The sequence below is a fragment of the Ctenopharyngodon idella genome, chromosome 3, assembly GCF_019924925.1.
Source record: "Ctenopharyngodon idella isolate HZGC_01 chromosome 3, HZGC01, whole genome shotgun sequence".
Lineage (NCBI taxonomy): Eukaryota > Metazoa > Chordata > Actinopteri > Cypriniformes > Xenocyprididae > Ctenopharyngodon > Ctenopharyngodon idella.
The window spans coordinates 56742878-56767958 of record NC_067222.1 but is presented as its reverse complement, the minus strand read 5'-3'; the positions used below and the strand labels follow the sequence as shown (position 1 = coordinate 56767958).

Below are 25081 nucleotides of genomic sequence, written 5' to 3'. Positions count from 1 at the left end.
GACAACTGATGGCAGCTGTATTCACAGCACTAATTAATCACTTAATATTTAGGGTATTAATCATAAATATGGGGGGAAACGAAACGTGGTCAAGAAACGTTTCTGCATGTTTCTTGACCACCTTCTTCCATATGGATCAATTTTCTGTTCTGATCTCAACAAGTCTGGGCAAACTACTAAGGCACCAATCAGAGGCTGCAATTTTATCATGTAGACTTCTTACAAAGTATTTTACAGTATTTTAAAAATACAAAACACTGAAGTATTTTGATACAAAATACAAAGCCATTTTCATCAACCCTATCAAATACAAATTACAAAATACTATTTTGTATTTGAAATATGTATTTGAAATACATGTATCAGAAATACTGCCCATCCCTGCAAGGGAGTCATCACAAATGATCAGAATTGGCCTTTTGACTGCTTTTTTCCCATAGAGCTTCACCATGCCTGTTTGAAAAGCCTGCAAAAAGTATGTGACACAAGTTAGGTAGGTTGCAACTGGAAGAGGAGATGCCTCGTTGGAAGGATTACGCACAACTAATTCATACACATAGTATTGGTGGAGCTTCCTTTTTGAATTATACTTCCAGTTGCTTCCAGATAGACAATGTCCTCCTTGCACCTTTTGTAAAACACTGACAGCGTTTTCTTTGACCACAGCATTATGCCTTTTGGGTGCATCATGACCCCATTAATTAGCATTTGGAGACTTAGAAGTTCATTTGAATGAGGTCTTTTCAGTTGTCTTTGGCTCCATGCAATGGTTTTCAGAGCCTCTTTTGTTGGCGCTTCATCTCTGCACCCAGACTGCATCACCTTCTCTGGGAGTTTTACTATAGAATCCAAATAGACACTTTTGGGTAATTTGGTTTCCAGAGTTTCTCCAGTGGATATACGTGAATCTGCACGCACTGGCCTCCTTTTTAGCTCAGTAGTACTGTGGCACACATCTCCTCCTGTGAACTGCACAGCTGCCTTCAGTGTGAATTCATCTGTGACTTCCACAGTAACATTAATGGGGCAGTCTTCAAACCGGCAGTAACCCAAACATTTGAATAGAGGTGTGTTTTTTAGTGACTGCAGGGTTTTGATACTGTGGTGTGTGAAACCAAAACTGCAGTATGGGTGAATTGACCTCATTGCCCGCTTGTCCACTGTAATCCTTGAAAACATCTTCCTTTCCGACGCTTCCTCAGGTCTTGCCATTCTTTTTTGTCAATAAAAAAGAAACACGGCTCCTGTGGCAAACTACATCCAAAGAATGGGTCTTCTGCCTCACTGCTCTCTGTAGAAATGTTAGTTGATTTAGCCAAGGCAGATTCCTTGTCTTTTCCTGTAACACAAAAATAATTCCAATGATATTTTTGGATTGAAATAGATATGCAGGCTTTTACTATTAAACCGATTAATTGTATTATTTATAAATTATATATTTTTTATGTTATATGTGTGATAGTATCACATTTCTCAAAGAGAGCACACCTTTTGTGGCAAAGGTGGCAGCAAATAATTTTGTTTTTTTATTATTATTATTATTATTCTGACTGTTATTTTCCCTTTGAATACTTTTGTAAATTGACATGTAATCTCTAAACATGCTTTTTCATATCAAACTGCTGCTTGTTTGGATGTGATAGGATATTGAAATGGTTAAAGAAGTGCATTTCTTTTAATATTCTGCCAGTATGCTTTCCCTATTACTGAAGCAGAAACTGAAGCTGTTTGGTAAAAATATACAAATTTCCCACCTTTTCACCTGAAGATTCAGACTCCTTTTCTTCATGAGGTTTTCATCCTTTAAAGCTGCTGTCAAATGTTCACAGGAGCCCTGAAAATACACATCATCATCAACACAAAGTAAACCCTTAATAAAAATTTAACAAGGTAAATGATATCTTTTACTTCATAATATATATAGAATTACCTTATGATCAGGAAACGCTGATTTGCATTCAAGCTGCTGAGTCTCAGGCTTTACCAGATGACTTGTGATTGCGGCGTCACTGTCAGGCAACACATCCTGGAGGTGAGAGTGTAAAAACATTTTAAATAAACACAAGTGTAACCTACAAAGAGAATGTTATTTAAAGAAAAAAGTAAGAAGTTTACCTTTTCAAAAGAAGATGACCATTCATTGTCTTGCTCCAAAAGTGGAGACCAATTACTGTCTCCCACATCACTTTCTGTCACGTTTCCGCCCACTGCTGCTTCTTTCCACTCCCCACCAGAGGTCTCCGTTTCAACATTAAGACTTTTTCATTGCACACACGCAGTCACTTCACTCTGGACTACAGTTATTATACACATGTAACAAATTCTCATTACTCAATAACTTTAATCACTGCTCTAAATTAAATAGTTGCAGTCACTGAAGCACACACAGAAACAGGAGCACATAAACTGATAGGGATTCACTGGTTACACGGATAGCATTCAGTGCTTTAGATACAATGCATTTTTCAATATATTACTTTGGATTTTTTTTTTATTCTTAACATGTCCCATACACTTGCATGCTTGTTTTTGTCTCTTCCTGCCGTGATGCCCCTGTTGGCCGTTCCTTGTTTTGTGTGTTGTGTCTATATTGTTTGCAGGTGACGGGCTGATTGTGGCGTGATTGGGAGCACCGGCTTCTAGGTGTTCGTTGCTCCCTACAAAAACAGATCATTCCTGTTGGTGGCTGTTCTGCTCCAGATTTGGTGGCTGTTTTTAGCTCTTCGTCTCCATACATGGCTAAAGCCCAGATCATTTTAAGCATGAATGTAAAATAAAGCTCAGATATTTCGCAAGATGAATGTACTCATCTTCTCCTTATTTGTAGTGATCCTTTGTGATCGCAACACTGCAGATAAGTTGTGTGAGCTGCCAAAGTCAAGATCGGGGCAAAAGGTGATCACTGCACCATGTAAAGATGTTTGCAGATTACACTTGTAATAGTTGTAGTGTTTCTGTGAAAATCCTAAAAGGTTATGTACAACATCAAGGGCTACAAAGAAATAAGGCACATTACCTCTATGCAGGTTGCAAGTCACGCTTCAGAAATTACAACACATTAAATTTGTCATGTTTACCGTCATCATCGGCAGTCATCTTCTGCGTCACAGTGCGAGTCTCTGCAGGGACCCTTCAATGTGAAGTTACCAACTGTCGGAGACAGTTGATCGATCTTTCAGATCTTTTGGGTAACCTCAAATTTCACATTTCAGAAAGAGAGCAGGTGCATTGCCCCTTCAAAAACTGTGATCGCTCATTTTCAGTGAAATCATCTTTCACATCTCACCTATCTAGAAAGCACAAATACTCTACAGCTTCGCATGTCTTCACGGTCTTCCTTCAGTTCTCTGTTGCTGAAAGACACTCAGATGAAGGGGCAGATGATGATGGGGTGAGGAGGATATACTAGACCCTGCACAAATGAAGAGCTTATATATGAGAAATCTGTCCATGTTTTACATGAAGTTGCAGGCGAAGCACCTGATCCCTTCCTCCACAGTACAGTTAATCATAGAAGAGATTAATAAGTTAGTGGAGTGTGCCAGCAGTACACAAAGAATCAACTAAAAGTAGCTCTTCAAACAAAAACTAAACTCTCTGAGACAGAAATTGAAGATGTTTTGAAAACCCTAGATGGCATGGATAACAGAGAAAACAGTACTTTGATAACTTTTGTGGATCCAAAATGCATTTTTGGGGGGATTGATGAAAACAGAAAGGAGTGACATGCCCAGTATATTCCCATAAAAGACACATTAACAGCTCTCCTGAAAGAATGTTGTACATCTAGGAATGAGAATACACCTCTTTTTTTTTTTTTCTTTTTTTTTTTTTTTTTTTTTTACAATTTTACAATCTAGAGCACCTTTAAATTCATTTTCTTCTTCTCATACTGGCATTTCTTTCAATGTGTCTTTATCTGTCACGGTGAGAAGGTGCATCTGATTTCCCTTCCACAGGTGTGTAGTACTGGATCTTTTGGGCTTAGACCTGATAATCACGCTTTTGTGTGTGTTACAGCTGAAGCGTTCCTGCCTGTGTCAGCTCCAGTTATTCTTGCCACACAGACCGTCTGAGTCTAATATGAGATTTTATTTTCATTGCATCAACAGATAAATGGAGACCCTCTTTATAAAGAGGACCCGTGCTGGAGAGTTCCCTTCGCCCACCTCTGCACCAGTTTGGGACAGTGTGTGTCATCATACAAAACACACAACATTCATACAGTCTCTCTGCTTCTGTCACACACAGTACCAGCAAATGCCTCGACCTGAGGACAGTAAGCTGAGCGTCAGGAGTCCATGCCACGTGCTCAGATACCAGCAGAAAACAACAGAGATTTTTAGCCATACATGTTTTTATAATTCATTTTATTCTTTACATATAATTTAATCATGTTTTTTTTTTGAGCGGTTGTAATCCTGATCCACGCTCACACACAAACACTAGACCGGATGCTGAAGCTGCACTCGCTGTTTTCGACATGTCAGTCTGTTTACGGCGTTCGTGAATTGTACTGATTTAATGTTTATGTGTTTATCTCTTGCTCACAATGACGCTAAACTATGTCTAATGCATATCTTTATTCAGAATATTCATAATCGTGTTCTTGGGCGGCCCGATTCTCAACAGTGAGAAGGATCATTCAAGGATGTGCATGTATTTCATGTAGCCACAACACAAACAACAAATTTCTCATCACTATAGCAACACTAGACTCTCCGAGCTGGCGTGAGCGAATTTGCATATTCATTGTTCCGTGTATATTAAATGAGGCAAGGGTGTAGAGTTACATTCAAGCTATTATAATGCATTAAGAATTTTTTTCACTTGAATTGTTTTTAAAAATATGTCATTTTGGTGATCAAAGATGAGTTTTAAGGGATAAAATAATTGATTACAGGGGGACTTTAACCATACATTGTTTTATTGTTTTTATTAATTAATTAATATTACCCAGAGCTTTTTCTAATTACAATGTAACTACTTCACCTTAAAATAAATATTATATATATTATCGGCCGACTAGCCTCTTCAGCTAGTTAGCACAGTAATGCAAGTAATTACTCACTTAAAACTTGCATATGGAATAATTAACTAGATTTCATTTACATCAATTTTGTTGGCAATTTTATTTATTGTATTTTCCATTGCTGTTGACACAGTAAGCACTTTCACACTTAGAGAGACAGACTGACTTTAAATAGCAACACAAAGGAGGATTTATAGAGTGTAAACACAATACTAACTTACACACTCTTCTTAAATCTCTGTCATGTCAGCTCATAATTCATAGACATTGGTAGAGCGCTAATGTGTTTTATTGTATGTTTTAACAAAGGCTACACTAGTGTTTTATTCAGTTATGTTTCTTTATTCTTCTGAAAACAGGCCATTGTTTCTGTATTCATTTTAATTGACTTTTTCCAAAGTCAATAAACACGTTCAGCCCAAGCAAAGGCTGGATATCCAGGCTTTATTCGTTTATTATCAAATACTGTGTTTCATATGCTGCATATCATATACTCAACACTTGATTAGTTAACTGCTCCACTAAAACGCTCCCATGCGGTACTTTTCTTTCCTTCACTTTTTTTTTTAAATTCACATTTTATTAAATTTCTCTCAGATTTGTTTTGCCTTCATTGCTGCTTAACAACTTAACCTGCAATTGCCTGTGCAAATTAGTGCAATATCTCATGTAGATTTTCTTCCTACGTGTTCTATAATGTCCACTAGGAGTTGCGCTCGACAAATGTTTTCCTTTATTGGTTTTCCCTGAAGAGAGATGCTGTTTTTGAAAACGAAAGTAAGCGTGATGCACATTCATTGAGTTTTACTGTGAAATGAGAGTTTGTGTCTTTATTAAAGGGACAAACCGATCGTTTCGTGTCTTAGGACATCAATGTGTCGTCACGAGCCGCAGGGTTTAATTTGGATTTGTCTATGCAAGTTTTATTTACTCTTATAGACGAAGTTCCCATTGACATGCATTATAAGACTGACAGACTGGAACGGTTGGAGTTAAAAATCATCATTTGTGTTCTACTGAAGAAACAAAGTCACCTACGTCTTGGATGCCCTGGGGGTAAGCAGATAAACATCAAATTTTCATTTTTGGTTGAACTATCCCTTTAAAATCAAAACATTCATGGTTTATGTCTCATCCGCCCGTGACCCACCTGCATTTAATTGACTGTTATTTTTTATTACCGCCCCGCGGATACCGTGATCCGCGCATCTGTAGTACACACCTGTGAAATATAGATATTTGGTGATCATTTATTTTTCTTCCTTTTTGATTTTGTCTAAACAACAAACCTGACAAACACATAAAAGCACAAAACAGAACCGACAGTCTCTTTTAAGAGCATCACAGAATTTGAATCGCTACATAGACAGCAACAAATGACCCTTGACATTGAAGACTTTATTGCTATTGATTTAATTACAAACATGTTAAAGATTACATTTTTAATTTGACTGAACCTTTTAGCAATAATTTTTGGTATTGAATGAATTACATTTAATATTGATTGCTTCTTTTACTTATACTGATCCTTGAAAGATAACTTTTTACACATTTTATACACGTTTAAACTAAAATTTGTCCACATTTTATATATTGGTAAAACACACTTAGTTTAAATGTGTTTCAATCAGAACTCTGCTTTATGAACTCAAACAACCTTTTTAACACATTTGTTTGTATCATATTTGTCACTGTTTTAATTTTAATACAAAGATTACCTGGTAAAATAGTTAGATTTCAATGCACTTCTGTGACTGTAGGTCAATGCAGCGTCTGAGCAGGACTTTTATTTTGGAGTGACGACATGACGTCATAAGACTGCGCCGCGATCCTGCATCTGCTGAAGAAAGGTTTGTTTTAAGAATTTAATGTTTATATCGAAATAAACAGTTTTAGTAGTTTTACCAGCGATGTGAAATGAGTTTATTTACTATTTAGTGTAATTGTAATTCTTTATCTAAGTGTAATGAAGGATATTTGTGTGAGTAAAGCTCATCCACTGATGAGAAACAGTAAACCTGCGTCTCATTTCTCTCTCTATGGCTGCACCCGAAAATCTAGGTAGCTGTCTTGCTGCCTCACTGTCTTATAAGAGAATGACTTGTACGGCAGCGTTTGTGCATGAAGGCACCTCACGGAACTGATTTCGGACAGACTTCTGAGACAGTGTAACAGTTTAATGATCTACAGCAAAATAGCATGAGCTTTGGTGAGAACTGTACAAATAATTAATTACTACACTAGTAATTTCTCGATAGAAATGGTATCAAAATAGAAATATGTTGGTCAAAATCCTACATTTATACACAAACTGAGCAGCAAACGCAACTTTCAGACGCCATCTTTATTTTTCTAGCTCAGCTTTCACAGAATGGAAAGCACAGGATTATGGGATATCAAAGGCAGCTAAGGATACATCTATGCTTCCTTCAAAAATCGATCTGAGGAAGGGATCTCATGAGGGAAGTGAAGCTAACATTGGATTCAGACGTACCTTGATGCCTTTCTACCTTGAAATGTGTCCTCAGAAGGCAGCATTTTCCAGTTTTCGGACGCAGCCTACATATCATAAATCAGTTTATCATGAACACGAGTTCAGTCTCTGGTGAGTAATGATGGAGAAACTGAACTTTTCTCCGAGTCAACTGAATCAAATACTTTGAGAAATGATTCAGTGAATCACGACACGTGCTGCTCAAACAGTGAACATGATCGAGAACACTAACAAACTAATCATGTTTTCATCAAAGAGTAATAATTTAAATATAATCTATAATTCTTTAAATACCAAATGTAGATCATAAATGTCTAAATATGAAGTTTATTAATTTTAAGCGTTAGTGTTGTTGTCTAACCATGTCATTTAAGACCATTAACTCTGTTAATTATTCTCTTCTTAAAGATGGCGTTTATTAAAGATGAGACTGAAGACATAAAGATGGTGATTATTAAAGATGAGACTGAAGATATAAAGATGGAGTATATTAAAGATGAGACTGAAGACATGAAGATTGAGTTTAATAAAGAGGAGTTTGAAGAAATTAAGATTGAAGAAACATTCAGAGTGAAACATGAAGATACTGAGGAACAAACAGGTTTGTTTTTTTCTCACTGTAGCTGAACTCAGTCATTTGATCATTATTAAAATGTCCAGCTCTACAGAAATAGAGAATATACAGAAATATAAGCTTAGAAAATATTACAGAAGTCAAAACAAAACAATTATTTTCTGCAACAATAAACCCAATATCTTCTTCTGAATAGAGAACAATGGAAAAGATTTTTTTCTGTTCATGCTCAAAAGAAAAAAATAGTCTGTAATTTGGTCTTTATTTTTGTCAAACTTGCAGTTTTGTGCATTTGTATTTATATTAAATGTGTTTATAGACTAAATACCATAAAGGAGTGGTCACAATTGGGCCAAAACTGGCCCGCCAGCAATAATATCTGGCCCACGCCCGCAGCCAGATTATTTGAATAGCGGCTGGTTCTGAAATAGATCTTCGTCTCATGGTGGCGTATTATCACCGTGTCTACTAACTTACACCAGACGCGCCGCACCGCAACAGTTAAAAGCTGTCTACACTGAACAAACTGACCATTGCAAAGCACTTGGACTACGTCAGAAACAGAACGGGGAATCCGTTCACTGTCAGGAGTGGGTTGTCGCGCCGCACCGCATCCAGCGTAGACATTATCACTGATTATAACGGGATCTATCATCTTTTGTAGCGTTGCGCCGCTCCTGTCCGGTGTCAATGTTATTTTCTTTGAAAACTGCGACAACTTTGTTGCAAATAAGGCACACTGGCTTTGCATTCACAAAACTAGGTAGAATGAATGCATAGTTGTCTTTCCATTCTTCTTTGTATGCCCTATTTTCGCTGACAACTTTCCACTTTAGACTCTTTGATAGTGCCATTTTCTCTCACCAACTAGCTTAACATCACTCTGCACACAACGTAATATATATATATATACAGAAAAGGAACCCCAGATGTGTCCACAATATCGAATCTGGCCCCCATTTAAAAAAGTTTGGACACCCCTGGTATAGAGCATACATTTCCCTTTCGAAACGTCACGTGACCACGGTGTCTGAAAGCCAACTATCCAACAACTCCAATCCCTATTGACACTTGGTATACACATTTTCTGGGCATTTTCTGTCTGGAGAGGAGCGCGCATAGACGGTGCTTGAGGGCGCTGTCTGTGTGTTTGTCTGTTGTTTATTGTGAGCGTCTCCCTATCGGGACGCTCCGTTCTCGTTCGGCACTCTTCTCGAGGGAAGAGGTGTCCGCATCTGTGCCTGGTGATTCTGGCCCCGTTTGTTCTGAGGCAATACGGCAGCTGCAATCATAGGGCTCGCAGATGAGCTTGTTGGGAAGTTAGAGTTGTATTCTCTCTCAACTCCCCTGGGGCTGACGAGCATGAGTGGATGACGATGACGTTCGTGTTTGACGTCATTGCGTTCGGCGGCGAGCACTCCTCTGGCTGTTGTGTGTGCGGAGCTGCTGTATTGTTGGGACGTGCTTTTCGGCGGGCTGCAGCTGCCGTGAGAGCGCGTTAAGAAAGGGGCCGCACGCGGATGGCTCGACGAACGGTTCCTTTCTATCCATGAATGTTGCAGCTCCCATAGACGTTCCATTCATTCCTGATCTCTGCGTTTGAGATCAGGAATGAATGGAAAACCCCTAGCTGCAAACCCCTAGCTGTTCAGTTTTGTATCTGAACCCAGACAGACGGGAGGAGGAAGAAGCGAGATTGAGATGGGCGATCGATTGTAAACACCGTTGCATTTGTAATCGATTCCCCAACTGCATAGGGCGATTTATATCTACCCTCTCCTCTTCTTCCACCTCCTGTATGTATATATGTATGTATGTGTGTGTGTATATATATATATATATATATATATATAGATATATATATATAGATATATATAGATATATAGATATAGATATATATATATAGATATAAACATATATCATGCTCAGATGCTTCTTATGGTCAGACTGATGGCCGGGCCCATAGTGATTATTTCTGTCGGCCTGCTATTTCTGTTTGGTAGTAAGAGGATCTTTTAGGCTTAAAAGAACCTTAGATTCCATCCTTTCATGTAAAGAGGAGCATTAGGAGTCTTGGGTCTTTGAGCTGCAGGAGGGTCTATATTTTATGTGTTTAAAATAAGACCTTATTTCCTGTATAGTTTTCTGAGCATGTAGTCAGAGAAAAAGTAGGGGGTTTTTGGGCAAACTGAAGTTGATAGGCTGGCTAGAATATATATTGTGCAGGCAACAAAATGGCCACCTCTTAGCCACCTGTTGTTTAGAGTAGCTTCTCATCTGCTGTTTTCTAGAGTAGTTTGAGTTAGCACTCGTCACTTCAGTTAATATGCATGTTTAGGTCGGCCCTAATTGGCCGCCTGACATTGTTTGCTTGTGAGCTTCACTTTCTTTCTCTTATCCATGAGATTTGGAGGTGTAGTCCAGGTTTCACTAGGCTTGTGGCCCTGTAAGAAGGCCCGTAGCTTAGCGGCCAGGCTAGAGCTAGGTTAGGTGTGTTATTTACATATCACCCTATGTATACTATCCCTTGTCAGGTTGTATAGTTCCTAGTTCTGGCCTCCTCCCGAGGGAGTTGTTAGGCCGTATGCCCATTATCCCCTTGCTATGTAAGTGCAATTGTTGAGTTTAACAGCTAGGTTGTAGACTGTTTTTAGACTTTCTGATACTGTTATCTCAGGTGGTAGGCCCTTATCTTTGTGTAGATAAGTCATGCTGTGTAGTGCTAGGCCCCACTTTCTAGAACTTTTATGCTGTGGAAAATGTGTTTTTTACTCTGAGCTACTTGTTTTCTTCTATCAAGTTTGAGTTGACGTTGCTAGTGTTCAGCATTCGTCCTCTATGGCTCAGTACAGATTTGAGAATCTGTAGGGAGAAAATTATTTTCCTCTGTGAAAATAGCATATGCATCAAAGCGTTGTGTTTGCTTTGAAGTTCTAGACTTTTGCCCTACATTCTATGTGAGCTTACTTATGCTGCCACAGGTTAGCACCTGTTCTCATAATAGCAGGCTTTTTCATGTAGCCGCTATTGAAGACATTGGTGACCTAATATTCCCCATTAGTAGGTTTATTGGTGTTACTGAGCGCATCACCTGTTGGATTGCATACTCAGGGTAGTATAGAACCACTTTTTGAGAAAAGCTGGTTTCTATTAGCTCCCTTTTGTGATCTTGTTAACAGCTATATTGCATATAATTTTGATTGTAGGCTCTTATGGTTAATTAGCCACCTTCTAGTTAGCAATTGTATTTCTAACAACTGCTGGTAGCTGTTCATAGTTTACTCACATGGTTTACATTATTTCACGAGCTGAAGCCACATGTCATTGGAATGGCAGGCCCCAACAGGCCTCCATTTTAGTTCACATGTTGGCACAGTTTGTGTTTATTCTGCAAAGAGGCTGAATGCCACTTGTTGCTGAGATTGTGGGCCACGGGGCATCCTTTTTTAGCTGACTTGTTGGCAGGATGCCTGGGAATCCGAGAACCCATACCACCATCGGCCACGCCCCACCTCTGTTGAGTAGGCTTTAAGCAGGCCTCTCGTGGAGTATGGCGGCGTAATATGCATTCCTTCTCTCAGTAGTGCGTGAAAGGTTTTCCACTGAATGCATGGCCTGATGGTTGATATGGTCTTGGACTGGCTGATGCCACGTGTTTACTAGGGTAGGCCCTAATAAGGCCTCTTTTTAGTTTACATGTTGGCACAGTTTATGGACAAACGGGCCGAACGCCACTTGTTGCTGAACTTGGAGGCCCTGTGGGGCCTCCTTTTTAGCTGACTTGCTGGCAGGATGCTTGTGAATCCATTACCACCATCGGCCATGCCCCATCTCTGTTGAGTAGGCCTTAAGCAGGCCTCTCGTGGAGTATGTGGCGTAATATGCATTCCTTTTAGAAACTAAATCTTTGAATGCATGGCCTAATGGTTGGTATTGTTATGGTCGCCACCTGCTGATGCCACGTACAGGTGCTGGTCATATAATTAGAATATCATCAAAAAGTTGATTTATTTCAATAATTCCATTCAAAAAGTGAAACTTGTATATTATATTCATTCATTACACACAGACTGATATATTTCAAATGTTTATTTCTTTTAATATTGATGATTATAACTGACAACTAAGGAAAACCCCAAATTCAGTATCTCAGAAAATTAGAATATCACTTAAGACCAATACAAAGAAAGGATTTTTAGCAATCTTGGCCAACTGAAAAGTATGAACATGAAAAGTATGAGCATGTACAGCACTCAATACTTAGTTGGGGCTCCTTTTGCCTGAATTACTGCAGCAATGCGGCGTGGCATGGAGTCGATCAGTCTGTGGCACTGCTCAGGTGATATGAGAGCCCAGGTTGCTCTGATAGTGGCCTTCAGCTCTTCTGCATTGTTGGATCTGGCATATCGCATCTTCCTCTTCACAATACCCCATAGATTTTCTATGCGGTTAAGGTCAGGCAAGTTTGCTGGCCAATTAAGAACAGGGATTCCATGGTCCTTAAACCAGGTACTGGTAGCTTTGGCACTGAGTGCAGGTGCCAAGTCCTGTTGGAAAATGAAATCTGCATCTCCATAAAGTTGGTCAGCAGCAGGAAGCATGAAGTGCTCTAAAACTTCCTGGTATACAGCTGCGTTGACCTTGGACCTCAGAAAACACAGTGGACCAACACCAGCAGATGACATGGCACCCCAAACCATCACTGCCTGTGGAAACTTTACACTGGACCTCAAGCAATGTGGATTGTGTGCCTCTCCTCTCTTCCTCTAGACTCTGAGACCCTGATTTCTAAAGGAAATGCAAAATTCACTTTCATCAGAGAACATAACTTTGGACCACTCGGCAGCAGTCCAGTCCTTTTTGTCTTTAGCCCAGGCGAGATGCTTCTGACGCAGTCTGTTGTTCAAGAGTGGCTTGACACAAGGAATGCGACAGCTGAAACCCATGTCTTGCATACGTCTGTGCGTAGTGGTTCTTGAAGCACTGACTCCAGCTGCAGTCCACTCTTTGTGATTCTCCCCCACATTTTTGAATGGGTTTTGTTTCACAATTCTCTCCAGGGTGCGGTTATCCCTATTGCTTGTACACTTTTTTCTACCACATCTTTTCCTTCCCTTCACCTCTCTATTAATGTGCTTGGACACAGAGCTCTGTGAACAGCCAGCCTCTTTTTCAATGACCTTTTGTGTCTTGCCCTCCTTGTGCAAGGTGTCAATGGTCGTCTGTCAAGTCAGCAGTCTTCTCCATGATTGTGTAGCCTACAGAACTGGACTGAGAGACCATTTAAAGGCCTTTGCAGGTGTTTTGAGTTAATTAGCTGATTAGAGTGTGGCACCAGGTGTCTTCAATATTGAACCTTTTCACAATATTCTAATTTTCTGAGATATTGAATTTGGGATTTTCCTTTCCTGAATGAATATAATATGCAAGTTTCACTTTTTGAATGGAATTAGTGAAATAAATCAACTTTTTGATATTCTAATTATATGACCAGCACCTGTATTTACTAAGGTAGGCCCTATGGGCCTCCTGCGTAGCATGTTGGAGTTCAGTTATGTACTCCTCACTTTGAGAGTAAAAAGGTGCTTTTTCCAAGTACTGTTCTGAGTGGCTTACCTCTCAGGGTGAGTTTTGGTGGTAAAACCTTACTGAGGTTTGGTTCTAACTACATCAGCCTCCTTGAGTCTGGGTGGATTGTCATGTGGGCACTTTACAGTTTAACTACTGTCATTGAGTCATATGTCCTGCTCCTAGCAAGACAGGTGTTCAAGGTGGCCCTCACAGGCCACCATTGAATGTCCTTCTAATATGATGAAATGCTTTCATATGGGAGTCATGCTCCATATAAAGCTATTATCATGATGTAGGCCCCTTTCTGGCCTATATGATTATGTGCCCACAGTATGGTCTACCTGTTAGGGTGGTTTGTGTAATAGTGCTTAGCTCCCTAAGCTGATCATGGGTTGTAGGCTTCCATGAGGCCTCCTCCTGAGGTTCAGCCCTAGGCTGGTTTGTGCTCCCCTGTATCAGGGTTTCTAGCGCACAGCCTCCTAAAACTTGGCCACTGGACTTACGCCATATGTCTTAGAGGTTGCTAGGCCCTATGGGCTGTCTTTTTGAACATACTGGTGTATGTTTGTGTATATTTCTCTCTGAGAATTATCTGTATACACTTCTGGTTGGCCAGAGGTCCAGGTGATAAATCTAAGCTCCTATGGTTCGGTTATTTATCGGTCTTGGTGCCTGAAACACTGCAACGAGCTGATGCCACGTGTCTGTTAAGGTTATAGGCCCATCCAGGCCTTCCTTAATACGTGTTGGCGTACGCTGTACTCCTCTTGCTTTAAAGAGTAAAAGGTGCTTTTACTGAGTACACTGCTTGTTGGATTGTGTTAGGTGGATTGTCATGTTAGGTGGATTGTCACACTTTGCAGCCTCTTCTGCCATTGAAGTTGTCTGTCTGCCCCAGCAAGACAGGTGTTCAGGGTGGCCCCTCCAGGCCACGTTCTACTTCTGTTTCACATATAGCTACTATCATGCTGTAGGCCCTTCTTCGGCCTCCATGAGTATGTGCCCATTGCATGGTTCTACCTGTTAGGTGAGCTTTGTACTTCCCCTTTGGGTTATGTACGTAATAGTGCTTAGCTCCCTAAGCTGATCATGGTGGTAGGCCTTAATCAGGTCTCCTCCTAAGATTCAGCCCTAGGCTGGTTTGTGCTCTCCTGAAGGATCAGGTGTTCAGCGCACAGCCTCCTCAGTGCATTAAGCGCTGAGTAGATCCTAGGATGAGCGGATTTTACTCCCCTCAATACGAGGGTTCATAGCACTCAGCTGAGTTCTGCTCTCCACGATGCCCATCTCTACGCGTGGGTCTGAGTTGCTCCTGCCTTTCTGTAGTCACTCTTACCTGCTCTCTTCTATGAAGAGTGCGTTATTGAGATTCTGTATTCAGACAGGGTTGGCCAAGACTAAGTTTGTCCTATGACAGACCAGGTCGGCCTCCCTGGTGGTGTTGGGGTGACGTTCGTTCCCTTCTAGTGACTGGACGGGGTTCCCTTCGGTTCCCTGGCCTCATTCCCTTAAAGAAAACACTTTGTCTGCGGAAAAGTTGGTCTCAGATGCCTCTAGCGGCCTTAGTAGGCCTTCTCTCTTTGGAAGGCCTTCTGTAGGCTCAGCTTGGGCTGTTGGCCATAGGGAATGCTGTCACTGACAGCCTAGTGTGACCCGAGGGTGAGTTGCTAAGCGTTTCCTACATTTGTCAAGCCATATTATTTGGCATGCACTCTCCTCAAGCATGGCAGCGTGGGTATATCGTTCCCCATTGCGTAATCAACGTAGAGTTGAAGTTCCCTTTCGAAAGGGAACGTCTCAGGTTACGTATATATCCATAGTTCCCTGCTTCAGGCTGCCTGCCTGAAGAACAGTCCCTCAAGACGATAGATGCTGACTGTTTCTCCAGGCACTCCTTTATACTCCGGGTCGCGCCATATTACGTCATAGGCTGTCACCGGCCAATAGGGATTGGAGTTGTTGGATAGTTGGCTTTCAGACACCGTGGTCACGTGACGTTCCCCCATTGCGTAATCAACGCAGAGTTGAAGTTCCCTGGTTCTCAGGGAACTATGGTTACATACGTAACCTGAGACGGTTTTTGGTTTTGATGCATTAAATGTCTCAATTGTTTTATGTCTGTTTTTGTCCTAGACCTGATGGCACTGAAAGAGGCGAGTCATGAACTTAATGAAAGGGAAGAAGAGAAAGAACATAACGATAAACATCATGATTTCATGATTGGAGAAAGATTGACACAGGCTAAAAAGTCTTCCTCACAAAAAAGAGTTCAAAAGACAGGAACTAAAAGTTATTTCACCTGCCAACAGTGTGGAAAGAGTTTTGACCAACATAGAAACCTTCAAGTCCACTTGAGAGTTCACACTAGAGAGAGTCCCTTCACTTGCCAGCAGTGTGGAAAGAGTTTCACACATGAAGAAAACCTTCAAGTCCACATGAGAATTCACACTGGAGAAAAGCCTTACACCTGCCAACAATGTGGAAAGAGTTTTACTGTGAATGGAAACCTTAAAGTCCACATGAGAATTCATACTGGAGAAAAGCCTCACACCTGCAAACAATGTGGAAAGAGTTTCAGTCAAAAAGGAATCCTTAAAGACCACATGAGAATTCACACTGGAGAAAAGCCTTACACCTGTCAAGAGTGTGGACAGAGTTTCACTGTAAAAGGAAACCTTATAGTCCACATGAGAAATCACACTGGAGAGAGTCCATTCGCCTGTAAACAGTGTGGAAAGAGTTTCAGTGGAAAAGGAAACCTTGAAATCCACATGAGAATTCACACTGGAGAGAAACCTTTCACCTGCCAGCAATGTGGACAGAGTTTCACGCATAAAGGAAACCTTGAAATCCACATGAGAATTCACACTGGAGAAAAACCTTTCACCTGCCAGCAATGTGGACAGAGTTTCACACATAAAGGAAACCTTAAAGTCCACATGAGAATTCACACTGGAGAAAAGCCTTACACCTGCACTCTGTGCGGGAATGGCTTCACACGGGAACGAAACCTTAGGAAACACATGAATGTTCACACTGGAGAGATGCCATTTACATGTGATCAGTGTTGAAAGAGTTTCAGATTTAAAGGTGACCTTAAGGTCTACATGAGGATTCACTCGAAAGAGAACTGTTTTAGAAGTCGTCACTGTGGAAAGAGCAGAGGTGTAAAGAGTATCTGAAAACCATTCTTGAGTAAAAGTACAGATACCTGACAGCAAAAATTACTCCCATTACAACAGGGTATCCGTGGGGCATTAAAAAGCATTAAAAGTCATTAAATGGATTTTGCGAAAATTAAGGCCTTAAATGGCATTAAATTTCATTTCTACAGGCATTACATTTTTTATATATAGTTTTGAAGAAAAATAATACTACCAGTTTATTTTGAATAAAGCCTAAATAATTAATAACTTTGATTTGCTGTCGCAAAATGTACATTGGTGTGATACGCACACGGAACCAGTTTGGTAATTGCCTCCGGCCTGTGCAAAATTGGCGTAACGCCGTTTCGGACTGTGGCGGGCTGGGACCTGTAGACAGAAGGCTGCATCAGTTTTGCCAACATCAGTTTTGCCAGCCTTTTCAGGCCCCTTTTGCGACTTTTTTCTAAGAAGAAAGCGTGTTGTGACGAATATAGTGACTTGTTAACCTGATCTAGCTTCCGAGACCCCCTGGTACTACCGCACGAGCGCAAGATCTTGCTTTCCTGCCGCTGCCGCACCTCTCTGATTCAGCAGCTCATTCAGTTGAGGATGTGCGCTCTGTCAGAGAACAAATAAAATAGATACTATTGCTTCTAACCTGAGTGATCATTTTACGTGTACATATAGCCTAAATCACAGAAACTGTCTTTATCTTATGTGTATGGTGATTTTGTCAGACAACGTCTCAATTATAAATCAGGATTTTAGTGCTGGTTTAAAATGTCAGGGCTCGAACTTTACTTTCCTGACCAGACAGGGACCTGATTAAAAAAAAAAATAAATAAAAAAACAAAAAAAACCAGCAACTTGGGAATCACCAAAATGCGAGTATGACTGATTTTATTACATTTAGTGTAAGTGGCGATAGATAGTGGATAATAATAGGCTGTATAATGTACTGACGATAACAAGGTTGTGCTGTTAAGGCTCGCGCACCATCTCGAGGAGAAATGGAAACATGAGCGAAGCACACACAAAAAGAAACTGTGGTAGCTTTTTCCCTACGCACCTGACCTAAGTTAAACCGGGTGTCCCAGACACCATCAATCTATAAATTTATACTCTACTAAGCGTACTTCAATACCTGTTCGAGTCGGCCGACGTCTCGGCCTGTTTTGGGGCACTATCACCTGGTACTAAGCTCTTTAGTGCTCCTCACCTCCACTAAACACTATTACTATAGTATAGAAGTAAGATCTCTAGTGCTTAGTTAGTAAAAAAAACAAACCTAAAAACCAAACAGACTCCAGACTATGCCTCAGAATATGCTTTAATCACGGCCGGGAGAGTTCTCATCAATTCCAGAGAATCTCTCTCTGAACAAAGGAATACAGCAGGTTTTATAGGATTTCAGGTACATCACACAGTCAGTATAGCATGATCTATTACTCATTATCATCAGTCTTAATATGATTGGTTCAGATTTAAGAAAAACATCTCAGTTTCTCTGTCCCGCTTACTGCCGGAGTAAATTTAGATTAGAACAACTGAATCACAGGATCATCAAAAAATATCACCGGGTTAATAGTTCATATTACTCAATAGGTTAAAACAAAATTTTCAAAGACTATTTTTTATCTTTAGAAGGATGCTGTCTAGCCAGCACAGCAGAATTTTTCCACTTGTTACAACACTCAGTCCTAGTGACTATTTCCTTATTTCAGAGTTAGCATTATTAGGCCTGTAGAAGAAAAGAAATGTTAGTTCATTATTAATTAGTTTAAAATTTCCATCACAAAACTCAGTTAAACATACTGCGGTAAAAATTCAAAATGTGGAGTTTTTATAACTTGGTAAGCTTTTTTTTTGTAGTTTTATATACTGGTAAGCAAAATCACGCGACCAAGAATGCTGTTTTCCTAAATAGGCTACCATCACGATTAAAAACGTGACACTGATTTCATACAACAGTTCAATTAACAAGTAGTTAATATTAAGTCACTTACATTTTAGAAGGAACATTGACTGCTTTTGTTCTATTTTAGCAGCAAAAATAGTTTCAAACAAAGATCACAGCAAAGCACAACACTCATCCTTGTTTTCATCACTGAATCATTCAGCATTTTTAATGAATCGGTTGAGTCAAAGATTAACGGTGCGTTCCAAACGGGATATATCACCCTCCATGATCCTTTGCACAGAGAAGTTGTTTGACGTCACAGAATGGGTACAGTAGGCTTGGAGTTCGATTTTATGTATAATATTTTTATATACTGTAATATTTATATGAGTTAGATTTGGTACATTAGGTTTAGTCAAAACGACATTGTACTTTAACAAAAATACTTTACAGCTCCCTTTATCAGTCCATTCAAATCTTTAAAATACATAGACACAATATACATTATGGTGCAATAAATTTAAATAAATAAATAAATAGACTAACGTTAAACAAAGGGCGCAGCTTGCACAATCTACTCCTCCTTGATTGTCTCGTTAAGATGAAGAAGAAGTGCGTTCCAAAGAAAAATAGTTTTTTTGACCCCTACACCCTTCATCCCTTCGACGCTCTCACTCCGGAGGGTAAACCTTTTAAAGGGATTAGGGCATAGGGATGAGCCCTTCCGAATGGAACGCAGGGTATATGACCCATTCGTAATCAACTGCCTCATTCTTGAATGAATCAGCCATTGGAATGAATCGTTTGAATGAATGAATCAATGACCCACTCATTAAGACGGTTACTTGCCGCCACCTACTGGTGGTTTAGTTTAATTTTTAAAAGTATCATTTCCCCCCCCAACATTTTATATTTGTATCTTCAAAAAACATTTAAAACAATCCCATAACATTAATTAATGCAGTTGTAATCAATCAAAAATATGCAGATTTACATATGTCAAAGCTGCAATATTCTGAAAGGATATTGCTTCAGAACAAATTTATATTTCCACTACCACAAAAAAAAAATAAAAATCGAAAATGCAAGTGAACCCATACAAGTCAATGACCGATTTACGCGTGTCCACATGACAAGGCTTAATGTCAAGTCACTGTAAATGTAAGCTTAATGGGCCGTGTTTCAGTCACCATTTCATATTGTCTGACAACAAAAACAGAAAAAATATATAGATGAAACAATTTTATTGGGAATTTGGCTGTATTAAAATATATTATGTGAGCAAAAGGGTAGCACCAGAGAAGCAAACAAATGTAAAGGGGCTGACACTTGGCAGAATTCGAATACAACAATCACATGATTCATTTTCTAATTGCCGTATGTCGTCATCTATCAACATTTAGCGACATATATATATATATATATATATATGGCATTAAAATATTTAAAAGTTGGTATTAAAAAGCATTAAATTAGATTTCATGAAACCTGTAGAAACCCTGTACAAGTTAAAAGTGACATTCTAATACAACTTGAGTAAAAATCTTGGAGCATCTGATTTTAATATTACTGAAGTATTTTACTCATGCTAAATGTAGGCTCAAAGATGCACTAGTCCTCGACACCTGAGAGAAATGCCAGTAAAAATAAACAATTGATTTGATTAATGAGAAATCATGTTTATTTTCTAAAATCAAAATAAAACTGAACACCTCAACATTGGATTCGATTCGTCAACCGAAAATGCGTGCAGGTCCCCTACCCTCTTGATGGAGGTCAATGCAACCAGGAGTACTTTCTTAAGGGACAGCTCTTTTAACTCAACTGACTCCTCGTCCTCCCTGACCTTACACAGAAGCTGTGCGAGCAAGCTCACTGGGGGAAACGCAAACTTGTATAGACCCCGGGGCCAGCTGTGTGCCAGTGCATCCGTGCCAAGAGTGCCCTTGGTCAGGGAGTAAAACAACTGTCAATGGGCTGTGTCCGGGGAGGCAAACAGATTTATCTGAGCGGTCCGAACCACTGCCAAATCAGCTGGACCACCTAGGGATGGAATCTCCATTCTCCCGGAAGTGGAGGCTGCTCTGAGAGCTTGTCGGCTGCATGGTTGAGCACACCTGGGATGTGAATGGCACAAATACCCCCTTTCCACCAGCACAAACCGGGTGCTAGTTCAGAGCTAGTGCTAGTGCCAGTTCGGAGTTGGTTCAACTAACGAGCCTTCTAAGAACCGGTTTGCCTTTCCACGGGCTAGAGAGCCAGCACAGAGCCAGGTCTTACGTCACTGTATACGTCTCATATTTCACAGCAAAGCCTAGCGCTGCAGCCTCAAACACAAACACACCAAACTTGTTCAAGATGCATGGCTTCTAGCAGAGCGATCGGGACGTCAAAGCACCGCGAGAACGATCCAAAAGTACAAGGAGTCGTATGCTCTACAAACACTCCCATATCACCCGCTGATCGGTCCGCGCTGCTCCGATGCATCTCGAACAAGCCTTCCATCAACAATGGCGGACATTTTGCGAACCTACATCGGCATCCAAACACGGCTCGCCGTAATTTGTATATAAACAAAGAGATTACAATCGAGCTGCTATTAGCTCGATTAGCTGCTATTTAAAAAATGGTGGTCATAAGTTTCTTGTTGATCACGGTAACCCCGCCCCCAGCCCCTGACGCAAGCGGTTCTTACTTCTAGCCCAGCAATGTTTTGGTGCTACTTACGAACCACTTTTCCTGGTTCGGAGCTGGTGCTTTGGGTGTCGAAAGACAAAGAACTGATTTGAAACTAGGCTCTGGCTCCGAACCAGCACTCAAATTGCCTTGGTGGAAAAGGGGTAAAAGCGACCTCAGATTCTTCTGATTCCAAAAGAGGAGATGGCGGGCAAGTTGCAACATGCGACGGGAGCGTAGACCGCCCTGGTGGTTGATTTACGCAAAAGCTGCAGTGCTGTCCGAACGGACCAGTATGCTCTACAAACACTCCCATATCACCCGCTGATCAGGTCACCCGTCTCAGGTCCACCTGGCTCAGCTGCGGGCTGGGCGCCGTGTCCAGCACCCTGCTGTCTGCCGGGTGGAGGCTGCTGCTTTGCAGACTTAACAGGGGCGGAGGACAGTGCAGGCGGGTGCCCTCGGTGATGAGCAGGCGGAGTTACTGTGGGGCAGGATGTGCTTAATAGCCTCTGTCTGCTTCTGCAGAAGCAGAAGCAGACATCAGCGAATAGGTCGACCTGCAACACGGGGGACTCCAGGAGACCGATATTTATCGGTCTCCTTCATGTCTGCCAGGTTCAAGAGTGGCCTTCACTTGACCAACTAAATGCGCCATCACCTTAGTCGCCTGTAGAGCGAGGTCGGTGGCGGTGTACAGCTTCCCCAGAAAACTAAGACAGTACGTAACAATACAGTATGTAACAAAAATGCAATAGCATGTCATAAACACAAGATGACAACATAAGTTATAACTGTAACTAAACTATTATATCTTCATGCAGCATATATTATCTGACTCTGTAGGCATTTTACAACAGTTCCCACACCAGCAATTTATAGATTATCAGTACAGATATACTAATCAATGCTTTAAGATATCCCATATCAGCTACATAAAATAAGCAACTAACCATTCAGAAACGTCTTGTTGCATTCTACATGTTGTCACTTCTTGAGTCTCTCCATCATTGTTCAACTTTGGTTTGAACATAAAAGGGAGTTCTGTCATGACAACTCTCGGAGTGTTTGCATGGTAATGGATATGACAATGTAGATGAATTTGGTCTTGGCGGAATAGATCTGCTACGCTGCTGCTGTTGTTGATTATTGCTGCTGCTGCTGCAGAGCAAGTACGGGACTTGCTACTGCCAATACATACACGACACGCTGCTGTGAGCAAGTAAGACATGCTGCTGCTGTACAATATAGCGTACATGAATAACCCCCCAACAAAGTAGGTGACATGATATTAGACAATACAAGCCCAGTGTACTGTATGTCAGAGATCCCCCATCAATGCAGAGGGCAAGATGATGATTCACCCTCACCCCCCAGCAGATCTACCGCCAAAACATATGTACTGCTGCTGCTCCGAAGAGCCATAGGAAGCGCGTGTATGCTATCTATGTGTGCCTGACCCATTTTTGCCACAACTAAGTAATTCTGGGCTGTAAGGCTTAGCTCTAGTGAACAATATGGCTATGTGTGCCTGGGCTACCACACCCAATGGCTTAGCTCTAGTGGCCTATGACTATGTGTGTCTGAGCCAAAAGGCTCAAACATACCAATTAGAATGTGCATTATGTGTGGCTTTAACAATGGTAAAACGCTGCAGGCTAATAGAGATAAGAAACCCTCCACGACCGCCTGAGCAAATAATAGTATAATGATGTAGCATCATTTGATAATGTCATTGTCAAACCCGGTATACTCCTAAAGTAAACTCATTCGGATGAACGGAAATTAATGGGCATGACTCCAACATGCATCAGCTGACCCAGCCCGAAACACGTAGGTACATGAAACATTAGCCTTGAAGAGTTGTTGAGGTTGAGCAATACTGTGAAACATTTAGATTTACACGTCATAATATGAATGAGATTTCAATAGAAACTCAATATTTTGAATTAATATTCTATCTGTCTGAGTTGCATGCTAATGCATTACTATTATATCTTTGTCTCATATGCAGTGGTTATGTCAGTCGATGCAATTGACAGTGAATCCCATAACATCACTTCGCAGCATGCAACCGACTGTCGGTCCTCACAGATAACACAATGAAATGTATGGCCGCGATAGCGTGAAGAACGTTCACTTCTCGGTAGTGAACTCAAAGTTCCGCTACGTCAATGGCTGACCACCACAATGCAAAGTGTCTTACGCTCCTGTTAATGAATACCTCTGCATTTAAGCAAAGAGAGAGATTTCTGACGGATACGCAGCCACCGCTCAGATCAACAAAGCGTGTCCATAATTCAGCCATACTGCCTGCCGCTGCGACACACCGCATATGTTTAAAACACCTAATGTTTTATAAAATTATACTATACAGATTATGACACAAATACATATTAAGCATCAACTGAGGCGCTCTTGCGTCGTTTGAAAAATACATGGAACGCTCTAAGGTACGGAAGCCCTAAACGGCCATCTATTTATTTTTTTTATCTTGTTTTGTTGTGATCACGAGATAACAAAAGTTGTTTTGTCGTGATCACGACTTAATTTTCTCGTGATCTCGAGATAACAAAAGTTGTTTTCTCGTGATCACGACTTACTCTCTGCTGTAAATTACACAAATGTGCCAACAGGTGTCAGTATATTACCAAATATAACTGATGAGGTGCGGTAAATATCCACTTTACTGTATTAGTTCATATTGGCCCAGATTGTACGAGTTTCGGACAGAGAGAGTCTTCATGATCGCTTTATTTTTTGCAGTACTGTGTGCGTTAAGTAATTAACTTAACTGTTAAATGCTTGAATATGATTATTTTGCTTGAAAGTGTATCTGTTATCGTTCTGACTAGTGCAGGACTCGCCACAGTTTCACGACCGCAATAGTTCGGTGTGATACTAAACTTATTGCTTATTAAAACTAATTTTGATGTCACTGTATAGTATTCTGTTTGCACCTTATTGTGTATCTTTAAGACGCCATTTTAATCATCGCAGTTTCAGTGTTCGTTTCACTCACTCAATGTATATTGACAAGAAATATGATTTATAGCCTATGTCATTTAATTCAGTGATAGTGTGTAACCTATTTTCTACATTTCTTTGTTGGAAACAACACACATACATAAACACTCTTCTCAAACAGCATCCCAAGATTGTTTTAGCCTATATCAACTGGATTAAAGTTTTGTTTTTTGGAAATCTGGAGTATTGCACCTCTTTTTAATGGAAGCTGGAGGAAGACAGTTTCATGATATCACAGCCTATCCTACATGACGAATAAAAATAACAAACACATTACGTAATATAATTTTATTTCAAACGAATGAGGAAAATAAAGTGGGTTTAATCTAATAATTTATGGAATTATAGAATAATCTGGCATCTTTCTGAAGGTACTCTGGCTGCGCTTGAGATGTTGAATGCTCTGTTGATTATTAAACATGTTAATTACACAAATAAAATGTTTAGCGTACATTTATTGAACAGTGATTAGCCGATATGTATTTATTTATTGTAAACTTTATTATTAAGTGAAGTAAACATTTTGCTGAAATATCCACAAGATATAAGAATGCATGATTTATCCATCGATCAGATGCGCGTGAAAGTTGTGTTCGTTACTAATAGCAACAGTAGAATCCTGGTACAGTGTGTTTCAGAATCAATCACTGTAAAAAGAACT

At 40.3% G+C, this 25081-nt stretch overlaps 1 protein-coding gene and 1 long non-coding RNA gene across 5 annotated transcripts in view; one reads left to right on the top strand and one right to left on the bottom strand.

Moving 5' to 3' along the window:
• Nucleotides 1–25081, top strand: part of LOC127508849 (gastrula zinc finger protein XlCGF8.2DB-like) — a 537748-nt gene that overhangs the window by 490080 nt on the left and 22587 nt on the right. The window contains exons 1-4 of one of the 4 annotated variants that reach the window (XM_051887291.1): nucleotides 7094–7241; nucleotides 7389–7637; nucleotides 7935–8127; nucleotides 15805–24331. In XM_051887291.1, coding sequence (XP_051743251.1) covers nucleotides 7935–8127; nucleotides 15805–16742 — 1131 coding nt within the window. In that variant the 5' untranslated portion in view covers nucleotides 7094–7241; nucleotides 7389–7637 and the 3' untranslated portion in view covers nucleotides 16743–24331. Of the gene's footprint in view, nucleotides 1–6808; nucleotides 6883–7093; nucleotides 7242–7388; nucleotides 7638–7934; nucleotides 8128–15804; nucleotides 24332–25081 lie in introns of those variants that run through there. The other 3 variants (XM_051887292.1, XM_051887294.1, XR_007928951.1) reach the window with 3 other exon arrangements.
• On the bottom strand, nucleotides 1764–5338 carry LOC127509008 (uncharacterized). Its single transcript, XR_007929091.1, has 3 exons — nucleotides 2116–5338; nucleotides 1931–2026; nucleotides 1764–1834 (listed from the first exon to the last, which is right to left on the bottom strand). It is a non-coding gene; the product is annotated as an uncharacterized LOC127509008 (long non-coding RNA).